At 32.7% G+C, this 12442-nt stretch overlaps 1 protein-coding gene across 1 annotated transcript; it reads left to right on the forward strand.

Annotated features, from left to right (window-relative positions):
• The first annotated feature begins 1023 nt into the window (after positions 1-1023).
• On the forward strand, positions 1024-3227 carry LOC149409062 (uncharacterized). Its single transcript, XM_089650187.1, has 2 exons — positions 1024-1208; positions 1671-3227. The coding sequence occupies exons 1-2, from the start codon at positions 1024-1026 to the stop codon at positions 2359-2361; spliced, it is 876 nt and encodes a 291-aa protein (XP_089506313.1). The 3' UTR covers positions 2362-3227.
• The last annotated feature ends 9215 nt before the right edge of the window (positions 3228-12442 follow it).

The raw sequence follows: 12442 nt of genomic DNA on the forward strand, positions 1-12442 counted from the left end.
CAAGGTTGGTTTTTGTTTTTGCAATGAGACTATTTTTAACAGCTGCACATTCTAGTTATATAACATATAACTTGATATTGTACCTCTTGTTTGATATTATCCAAATGTTGCGATTTAAATTATTCTTGTACTCATAAACTCATAATAATATATTATAAAATTTGATTTTGTTAAAATCAGGACCATCACCATTATACCCATAAGACAGCCGCCACGGAAGGATAATCTGTACGATTTTCACATCATAACATCTGTCACTTCTGAATAATATCTGTCATGTCAAAACGAAGTACTTCCAATTCTAACGCTGCGTTTTGTTACTGTTTTGTTATTTAATTAAACATGGATTCGTGTAGTAACCGTAGGATCCGAGATCGTAAAAATAATTATAAATATTGTATGGTTCCTTTGTGCCCAAATACTTCGGCGACTACTAAGGAAAAAAGATTTTTCGTTGTACCGCGAATTTCAGCAATTAGAAAACAATGGTGTATTGCAATTCATAGGTCCAGTCAATTGGGTGAACTGTCAAATAAAACCGTACGATATGTCTGTGAAGATCATTTTAATGTAAGTATATTTTTTACAATATTATTGTTTGAACACAATATTTAAAAAATACATATTTTTCTTTGTTGCATGCTTCACGAATAGTTTGCTGAACAGTACAGTAGGTTGAGTAGGTGGGTCTATTATCTAGTGACAACAAGCCTACACACATTACAATATTGTTACACTTTTGCAGGCTATTCTCAAATGAAGATACTTATTATATTTGCATTGTTAAGTTTGTATTGAATAAATACAATGTCTCTTGATAAGTTGTATTTTTATTTTCAGTTAAGCGTGGATGCTCGGAAATGGCCCCAACATCTAAGTAAAAGGGTGCTTTTAAAAAAAGGAACCATTCCTCATAAATTTGAATGTCAAATTGGAGCTGATGGGCGAGATCTACTCAATGTGGTGGATCAGCATCCAAGCTCATCTAAAGGCGGTGAAGTGTTTGTTGCAAGTCTCGAGCCAATGTCTCCTTGCCTGTCTGATGTGGATGAGTCTGTGCCACAACAGATCATCAATCAACCTCAAGACTACGTTGAACTGGAAGTGTCGTTTCCTCTCGAGAAGCCTCAATGCTCTGGACTCCAAATACTTCAACAACATGTGGATGGACCACAAGATACATCAAGCTCCGAAGAAAACTTTCACATGTTGATAGTTGAGAACGCAACTGATTCGAAAGCCATTCAATGCAATTTGAAAAAGAAATTCAAAAGTAAATTGACAAATACAGGAAAAGAACACAGTAGGGGTCCAATCGAGTGTTTAACTACTCGTGACGTAAGTACTTCTCCTGTGAAGCATAATAAAAATACCAAGAATGTACAACTAAAGCATGTCACTCTTCAGCCAGACAGTTCTGCCTCGGAATCGGCATCTGGTTCAGAATACTCCCAACAAGCTACGTCAGATTCGTACGTTGATAGTAGTTCAAGTAGTGATTTCAAAAGTCTGTCATTGAAATTAACTCTGCAGCATATTGAAAACAAACCAAAGCTGTATTTAGGAATCCTTAAAGATTTTTATTGGATTGTTAAAACCCTAGCACTCCTAGAAAATATAAACATTTTAAATGTTTTAATCGTTTTAAAAAAAATTAAATTAAACTCTAGTTTCAGCATTTTAGGTGATGAATTTGGCCTTTCTGAGGCTCAAGCTTCAAGAATCTTTAAGCAAAGTTTACCGAAGTTATCTCGTCATCTTGCAGAACTGGTATTTTGGCCTAAGTCAGAAACAATAGAAGCCTTACTACCAATTCCATTCAGAGCAAGATACAAACATGTCGTATCAATCATCGACTGTTTTGAAATTCAGATAGAGAAGCCATCAAATCCACTGCAGCAGGCACTAACTTGGTCAGAATATAAAAAATGCAATACACTCAAGTACCTTATATCAATCACTCCTGATGGCTTTATTAACTTCATTTCAAAGGGCTTTGGTGGACGTACTACAGATATGATGATTGTGGAAAAGTGCGGCTTCTTGGACAACTTGTCTGAAGGCATGTCGGTAATGGCAGATAGAGGTTTTAAGCAACTAGCTACTATTTTAGAAGGCAAACATTGTCAACTTGTGCGTCCACCAAGTGTTGTTACAGGTGTAAATAGCACTAAAAGAGAGGTGAAGTTATCCAAGCAAATAGCAGCACTGCGTATACACGTTGAACGTGTAATAAGCCGGCTCAGAGAGTATAATATTCTAAAGCCACATTCTTGTATAGACTTCCATTTGACTCAACAAGTTGACCATATTGTTATGATTGCATGTGGACTCATAAATCTACAAAAACCAATAATTTGATCATATTAGTCTTATTAATATTATTAGTCTTTTAGTGTTTTGTGCTCTACGCTAATGCTTAGTTTAAAATGTTATGTGCGCTTCATTATCATATAAACTTTAACTTGAATATAAATATTCATAATATGTACCAGTGTAATTTTGTTTATCCTTCATGTAATGTATATAGAATAAGTCTAAAGTGTATAATATTATGTAATTATAGCGCCAGTATGTGTTTTTTATAAAAACATATGTTGGAGCTTTTACTTAGAGTTTATAGGCAATGAAGCCACCAAAAGGGATAATATCAAATACTGTAGAATAATTTATGTATAACACCTTCAACTTCTTACATTTACCATACATTCTGATTATGCTATACTAGCGCCTCCTAGCCCCGTGACTTCTGTGGGTTGGTTTTTTTTAATGCATGTTATTTGAAATGTTTTCTTTATTTTACGTTAATAAATTATATAAGTCGAAAATAAAATATTTAGTAACCTACATACGACCTTACTGTTCTTATGCTCACACGTAAAAAGAATATTAAAGCCCGCCATTAGGTTTGTTTGTATTGTCCCGAAGAAATGCAACATGCTACACTAGCGCCATCTAGCGGCCAGCGTTACCAGTCAGTGCAAGTACTGACTATAATAATGCTTCCAATATTTTACTGAGAGTGGATTGATTGCTATTCATTCATTACGCCTTACTTTTACATCAAGTTTATATAAATACAGTTGTGTTGTAGCAAAGTGATCATGTTCCACTTTTTAATACATTTCTATTTGTGTTAGAATTTCCACTTTGTAATCATTTTCTTACTTCCAATAATAAATACAAAAAAAATCTATGCGATAATACAATAACATGTGTACGTATTATCAAATAAATACTAGGTATAAATGTAAAAATATGTCTTATGTAAACTTTTTGTTTTTGTTTTTCTGTCACTTTATACAAATACATATTATACTATGATGGATGGGATGAAAATAATATGATGCTATTGTACATAATCAATATAATCATGTATTATTATGAATAAAGAAGCGAGTGTAGTGCAGTAAATACGTGATTTATTTCAAATAATGTATACCTATACATTTTTTTTAAGTACAGGAAATATAGCTCTGGACCAAAACAGCATGGCTTTATTAATAGCTTCGACACAGAATTCTTCATCGTAATCGATGTGGAAAACATTTATTTTGCCAGATGATTCAAAGTTGGGTTCAGCAACACAAAACACTCCCTTGAATTTGTTCAGTACGAACATTTGTATTTGCATTTGTGCATAATACTTTCTGGCAACAACACCCTCAAAAAAGTAATTTTTCATTGTACTATGTTTGACTGGACACTTGACCTCAACAATATAATCATCAGTGACTGCATCCGGGGAGCCACCGATAATTGGTAATTTGCAACTGATTTTGAAACCACATTCTTTATATTTGTGTCCCAGTTGGTTTGCTAGTACCTTTAACACCAAAGGTTCTAAAAGCCGACCTCGTTGCATAGCCTTTGTGTCTGGAATCTTGGCTGCCCCTAAGATGACTTCAGTCAATGTTCCATCCAATGTTTTGCAGTTAGCTGCCTCGTATAGTTTGGATGCAGTAATTCTGCCATATCGCATTTCGTACCATAACGGGCAGTTAGCCTGCTTTCTTGTTAATGAAAAAACTTCCTCGAAGATATTTGGAGGAATATTTAGATCACATGTAATAAAATTGATGAAATCTGTAGCACTTGTATTGTGCAGGTTTCGTGTTTTCTTAAAAGCAGAAATCATCCTGTGCATGGACAAACAGTCAGTGGGCTTCGGATCCATGTAAAGTTGAGTCAGTTGGCATCGAAGCCCCTCCTTAAGACTCCTTTGGAGTACTGCTGCCAGGAAATCTCCATTACCTTTTTCCACGCTTTTTACTGCGTTCTTGCCAACTTGGGATGCCAGAATGAACTTTTGGGAGGTTCCGACACACGATAACTTTGATTTTCTCCAATAACAGTCGACAGATGTCGACGCTGGTTCTTCACTTCTCCTATGGAGCCATGTTAGAAATGCCAGTGCATGTTTACAGCCACCTGAAAGCAAAATGTTCCAAATATAAATTATTTGTCAACAGGTAGCTGGCAGAGACCCTCGCAATGATTCTGTGTTTGTTACATCACACAAGAGTTTGCTCTTCCCCACATCTCCATAGGGTAGAAGAGTGTAGAGGTTAGAGGAGAGAAACATATTTTACAATATAGCGACATACAGTTCAACTAACCTCTAGAAGCTGCACAGTCTTGACATTCTAAGACTTGTATTTCATCTTCCATCTCATCACACAAAAGTACAACAGAGTATGCTTTTTGGCGGACACGGTGCTCGGGGGTTATTTTTGCTTTCACTGTGCAGATAGGACCTTCTCTTTTTACCTGCACATACCCGATAGCATTATCACCATAACTTTCACGTGCAGACCTTTAAAATATATAATAATAACACGTTGAAAACAAAAGACAGTTGCATATAACTGAATGTTAACAATTGTCTTAATAATAATAATTGATGGAAACATAATATATAAGTACATATTAAATGTTGTCAAAATATATAACATAATATTCGTATATTAGAAGATACAGAAAAAATACTAACCTTTTTGTTTTGACATTTCTAATTTCGCTTCCAATGAAATTCATATTATTACTTAGAAAAGTAGCCATCATAAATGAATCTATGTTCGGCAAATTGTCAGACTGACCCTGAACAAAACCTACTTCAATCATTTCCAAATAATATATGCTTAATTTCTCAACAAAGTTAGCGGACTACAATACAAACAGCCAAACCCCAAACAAGTGTCAATATTCAAATTCACAAGTCGCCGGAAATCAAGGTGTTGCCATATAAAAAAAATAATCAGTGTGGAATTTTACAAAAATTAATTCAATAATATTGGAGACGGAACATTTTCAAGTGGTGACGTCACAAGCCAAAAATAACAGATTTATTTATTTTATTTAAAAAAAACTATACATTTCAAAATTTTTTGAGTAACATTTTCGTAATCTTAGTAGAGAAATCTATCCACTCATTTTTTTCCAAGTCATTAGAAAATCCTTGCAAGTGGCCTATTGTGACAATGTTCCTGATTCGTGGGGTGAAGAAGACTGGTAAACCATTTGTTGTAAAAGAAATGAATTACGATGATTTCTTTGATTTGAAGTCACTTGAGGAAAACATGAAGTTCAATATAGCAAAAATTTAAACGGAGATGTAATCAAAACTGGTGATATTAAATGCATTAAATTCACAAAGAATTGTGAAAATTACCAATATCGAACAATTTACAAAACTGAAAACTGGGAGGAAGCAAAAGCTATAATTCAACCAAGAGGAAAAAATTTACGCGGAAGTAGAGGCAACGCCCAAAGAATAGATGACATTCCCTTCAAGCAAGCATACACTTCAAAAATACCAATTACAGAACGGAAAAAGCGTGATTTATTGCAATTAGTGGAGGCAAATATCATACCAAGATACTATGAAAGTTTCTATAATGATATCATTTAATTTTTTGTGCTTCTAACATTCTATAAAGTCACATTTCCACTTGCAGGGAAAACAAGTTTATTGAAACCACATCATTAAAGACTCCCTGATTTTCCTGGGAATGTGACAATAACTTTAAGGTTTTTGTTTTTTTAAGAGTACCCAATTAGTACAAAATTAATGCTAATTAAAATAATACTAAATAAGTGTGTGAAATTTAAATAGGAACCATACGTGACCAATGACTGATTTAATATGAAACATCGCTGAAAACCGTTCGTAAAATGGTAAGAAGACTGAGATTAAAAAGTCTGATTAATAGTAAAGTTCTATAATGTAGAATTAAGAAAGTTTGTTATACTGCTTTGATATTTTAATTAATAAAACTTTAGAAAAGTATGATATCGTGTTTTGATTGTTATGACATAATTGCCTGGTAAATTGTTTTCTAGTGCCATAATGTCACTTCTGGGAGGGTTGTAAATTTAAAATGTTTTTATTTTTTTATTACAAAGTTGTGAGACGTTTGCTTTTACTTTGATATGAAGTTTAAAGTTGTAGTTTAAATAATTACCAGTTCATTTTTTAGACAAGAAGAACTATACATTATAATAGGATGTCGAATTTTCAAACGCTTCTCCTGAAAAATTACATTATTTGCATAAGTGACAGTTTAGCACCGGAGGTGCGATATGTTAACGACATTTTCTTTCAACCACTACATGGCCAAATTACTTCGTATGCCGACGACACAGTTCTAATAATAAGCGAAAAAACTTGGGAAAACGTAAAACTTAAAGCCACTGAAGACATAAATACTCTTAAGAATTTCTTCGACCTTAATTTGCTATCACTAAATAGCGATAAAACATATGTAATTCCATTTGCAATACACACAAAAGACATCCCTAAAAATTTTAACATTATCATTCATGACAATTCCAAAATACATAATAAAAATAACTGTCTCCAAAACTGCACAATACTAAAAAACACAAACACAATCAAATATCTAGGAGTAATTATCGATAAAAATTTGAATTGGAAGGAACAAATATGTCAAATTGTAAAAAAAATCAGAAAACTGATATATGTATTTTTAAGAATCAGAAATTTTTTGTCTTTAAAAAACCTATATTTAATATATTATGCCTTGGTCCAATCAACGCTACAATATGGTATCATTAGTTGGGGATCCACATACAAAACTAACCTTACTCCAATAGAAGTGGTACAAAGGTTAATAATTAAAATAATATTACGAAAACCTTCCGATTACCCAACGGATCGATTATTCGAAGAATTTCAAGTGACGTCATTTAAAGATCTTTATACTAAAAATGCATTAATTCAAATCATAAAAGAAAAAGACAAATATCAATTTCTAACTGAAAACCGTACTAGACTTAAATATATTTTTCCATGCCCAAAATTAAACACTTCCTTTGCACAAAATTATTACACTTACCGGGCAAGAATTTTTTTCAATCGACTACCTGAAGAAATTAGAAACATTAATGATAACATCCAAATAATAAACACTGTGAAAAAATATTTTAAAGACAAACTTACAAAAAATAAAAATGTTTCCAATTGAATTAATCTTAAGAATAATAAATCTTATAATTAATCTTTTACTCACTTCAAATAAGTTTAAAATCATTTAATTTTTAATTACTTACGTATTGTAATAAAACAATGTACACTCCTCTTCCAGCCACAAGCTAATTAAGCTAAGCTAAGAGGGGTCCTGAAATATTGATCTTATATTGTAACAAATAAACAAAAATGTACTTATATAATAAATATAATAATAAATAAAAAATAATCGTTTTACTTAAATCTTTGCAGTAATTAGGTTTGGTTTCAGTATAATACATAACTAATTAACTAACAATTACGCCATTTGGGGTCAGCAGAGAGAAAGGAACGCCAAACAACTCGTTCTTGGCACCTACCTATAATTATTTTAAATATGCAAAATAGTAAGCATAATCAGAATTTAAGTTGGATAATTATATATTTTTTTTACTGTGCTATTATTTAAGTTTAATTTCTAGTCTTATTCAAAGTAGGCCAGACATAAGTAAGGGTGTAAATGACTTATATTAAGAGATACTCAATATGTCCTACTTTTCCGAAATATCTTTCGTAGAACTGTGTATTTTCAAAATGTCTTAGTCCATTGATATTCAATGAGTGTATTAGTTAAATGCAATGCAAATTTTTATGTTTAATGATTAATATTGATAATAAATAAAACTATAAATTGTTTATCTTCTTTGATTTGCGTTACGGAAGTAACATAATAAAGAATAGAACATCATCCCCCATTCTTGTACACTCACAAGTTGTTATTACGCAAGCCAATTATCCACTTAAGGCGGTGTCTAGTAATTTATCAATTCGAAATAATGAAAATATTATTACGCAATACGGTAAATATGATGTTCTTAGCCAGAAAAAATTTTTATAATTTATAAATACTTAGCATTTATCACAATTAAATCAGAAATATGACCTTTTTATGGCCCTCCTTTCGTATTGTTCAAAAAATATTTTAAATTTTGAATATCCTCAAAAAATACCTTGAAGGTTTTTCTTCAAGACTTCGTTCAGAAATTAAAAAAAAAAAAAGAATAAGGTTGTGGTATAATTATTTCCTAGGCACTATCTTTAATGTTTTTGTAAATGCGGTTTACTAAACTTTGGTTAAATTTATTCTAAAAAAAGGAACGAGGAATAGTTTCTATTATTTTTGTCCACTTTTTAAAATTATTTTCACATTTTTAAATTACCATTTGTTTAAGAGTTTCGAGTTTATTAAAATAATAAATTATGTTGCCGTAAAGTGGCGACATTAATTCAGCTACTACGGCAGAAATTAGAACTGAAGGCTTATTTTTAAATATGTCAACAGATGGCGTTAATCACGGAACGACACTTGGAATTTTCAACAAAATCTTGCGTGTCATCAGTCAGTGAAGATAATACCTACTTGTATATACGAAGAAGTTTGCCAGTAATTTGTTATAAATTGACAAACGGTCTTGCTGTGCACGTGTTTATACATGTGTTAGTTTTCGACGTGGACATGCGCACACACACTTGTGTATATTATGTAAATATGTTTTGTCATTGATTTTGAGGACAGGCATCAGAGATGTTCATCGAGTTAGGTTGATACGGTTCGTCTTCACAATTTTTTATTGTATAAGTAAAATAATATTACATTTATTGTGAGGTGTGCTTAGCTGATTCTTATTTGGTACATGATATATACGTTCATAATTTTTTATTTCAAATTTAATGTACTTTACATACGATTTTTATATATTGAAGTGAAACTTCTTTACGCGCATTATGCATTTTCGAGGACCGGAGTAAAACCGACTCATGACCGTCAAGTGACTCAAGGCCGATAACGCGACTAATTACCCTCGCAGACGTGCGTGACAAGTTTTTTTAGTAAAAAACACAGCCGTAAGTGAGTTTTTCAAAATTTAAAATTGCGCGGGACAAGTCAATTGAGGAGTACACGTTGTATACGCGGTTCTCGTCGCGCAAGATATCTCTCCTCGCGGTCTAGAGGCAGAGCGTTCGATTCTCGTTATGCAGGACCCGGGTTCGAATCCCATATTTTTATAATTTTTAATTTTTTTTATCACATGCTACTTATAAATATGTGAATTTATAAGTAGCCATTTAGTAGTAATTTATTTTTACTTGTGTCATGACATTGTTTTTAATAAAGCATTACATATTATTTACTTAGGCACCGTTATTTTCTTCTATGATCCTTATTAAAAAAAGCTTAAAAAAATCATTTTTTTGTTATCCTTCAAAACATGCATTTTTTACTCTTGAATAGTCTTCAAGCACGTTTTTTATTACGGTCACAGCGCATTGACGTACCTACCTATTGTATTTTTTTATGTCAGCGCGGAGCCTTCTGCAGTGGGAAAGTGTTTTAAAAAATCAAATATTGACATACAATATAAGTCAGTTATAATTAGTGACATCTTACGAATTTCAATAGAACTTTTTTAGTACAGAACTGTCTTTAAATGGCTAGTAAAACCTAGTTCCTCCGCTGGGGGGCATTGTTGTAGTTTCGTTCTGAACAGGGTACCTATTATACTTGGCCTTAAGCGATAGCTTCCCATTTGTGGTTAGCACCGCTAACGTCCTTGAGCGATAGCATGTAAGTGAAGCTGTAGGAAGATGATTTTTATGAATTAAAAAATGCAGAAACATCGGTGGATTCGTTGGCTTTAAAAACAGTTTATATGTTTCCACATTAAGGTGAAATGGAAGCGAGAATTCTCATACGATCTGTTGGCATGCCCACTCGAAAACAACGGATATTATTTTATTAGCGAAAAATAATTCTAAAAATGAGATTGGCGAAAATATTGACTATAACTTATCTCCGAAAAGTATAAAATAAAGTTGCTTTCCGTGTCTGTCTGTTTGTGCGCTTAGTTCTTCTAAACTACGCAACGTATTTTGACAGGGTTTTTACTACCCTTTAGAGAATTTCTTCCGGAAGGTTTATGTATATAACACAATTAAATTATATTTATAGAAAGTAAAGAAAAGTTGATGTTTTGTAATCAGTCATTTTTTTGTGTTTCTTTGTTCATAAAAATTTATATGATTGCAGTTTTTTGTTTCTACAGCCACCATAGTAGGCACATGCCCGCACTATGGTAGCCAATAGTATCATCTGTCTTGCCAAAGCGCAGTCTGCACACCTGCGACCAGCGCACTATGGTTTTACCAGTATGGGAGCATTGGAAACAATTCAAAATTTCAAATTACAGGGACCACTAAATTTTGTTGCTATATCTTGACGACACATCCTAGAGCATCTTTCCCCCCACTACCGAACTCGGCAAAATGTTTCGTCGCTGCGTACCACGTCACTAAAGATCGGCTTCCCGAGCAGGCAAGGCCTTTGTGTGAAAGTGAAACATTTATAATACAATATATAGGGAGTGATAACTTTGTATAACGCTTGCTGGCATATTTTTTTCAACATGGATCCAATACCTTCAGGTATGTGCTAAATACGGAATGTTTTTTTTTTCATTTTCTATTGTGACAAATTTGCGATATATTTTTTAAAAATATCTGGTGAAATTTGAAAAAAAAATACGATAAATTCTTAAACAGTTAAGGTTATAGTTACATATTTCCTAGAATTTCGTAAAAGTGCTGATACACTTTTGTAGCTAAACTATTTTAGAATTATATTAAGAAAAAAAATCTTGCTACTTTTATGCCCCTTTTCGGTCCAGTAATTTTTCCATAATTTACTTACTATTTAATTTTTGTGCTTCATAAATATTATTTTTGTCACAGGTTAGGTTTCAAGGGATTTGTTCCTGAGACAAAGGGAGTTATTTGACATACTGATAAATTCAAAGTGCCAACAGATGGACAGACGATTTTTATATTTGAAAAAAAAAACTTATAAACCTCACCAATTGCCCTAAAGAAGGGTTGGATAAACTCGGTAAAAAGATCGCGGGCTTCAAATTTCGCTTTAAAACAAGATGGATAATTGCTCGTCGAATTAAGGCTAAATTTGTGATGCAAAATAAAAAATGGCTTGAGACGCCTATCAGTTTTACTTTTACTTACAAAAGCGACATGATGCTGAACAGTTTATCCTGTATGAGGAAGACCATAAAATGGTATAAAAAAGTATTTTTTCACATACTTGACCTATATTTATTGAATTCATTTATTTTGTACACCCAAGTGACAGGTATAAAAAAATCTCTAGCAGATTTTCAATTGGCGGTTATTATGCAACTAGTTGAGAAATATAAACCAGAGATTTCTCAAATACCAGAGCCTAATACATCAGCCCACCTCAACCCGTTTCGGGTTTTGCCTAAATATGCCGCTAAGCATATGGCCGAATTGATTCCATCAACTGGCAAAATAAAAAAACCGCGTAGACGATGTCGTGTATGCCGATTGAAAAATAAAAAAATGCAGTTAACGAGATACGTATGTAAAGAATGTGGTGTGTCTTTATGTATCGAACCCTGTTTTAAAGTTTACCATAGTTCCAAAAAAATGTGACAGACAGAGATTCCTCTAAAGTGCTTAAAAAACAATATTTATTAAGTGATATAAAATTTATGTGTTATTTTTAAGTGTTGAGTTTAGAAAAGAGTTTGAGAAAAAGTTTTCAGAACTAAAAATGATAAGTGATCATGGTGTCCCACTTATGTCTATCAACGCAGTGGCCTAATTACACACACGGCGAGTGAATGGCGGGACCACATTCAAAAGATACAGTACGTCTTTGAATGAAATTTTATGTTTTTGTTTTTATAAACATCTAAGAGTGTTGAAACACGAGGATTTGTTTTCATATTGTGGAGAATAATCTGTTCTGTCTATATAGTCCAATAAATAATGCCAGAATGCTATAATTTGACATTTAATTGCGTGCATAGGTATTTGAAAATATGTACCGCGTACGGGTATAGATAAAACGGAGCAAATTAACGCGTTCAAAAGGTTAATGGG

This window comes from Hesperophylax consimilis, unplaced genomic scaffold (genome assembly GCF_061612785.1).
Source record: "Hesperophylax consimilis isolate HC1 unplaced genomic scaffold, BYU_Hcon_1.0 scaffold_37, whole genome shotgun sequence".
NCBI lineage: Eukaryota > Metazoa > Arthropoda > Insecta > Trichoptera > Limnephilidae > Hesperophylax > Hesperophylax consimilis.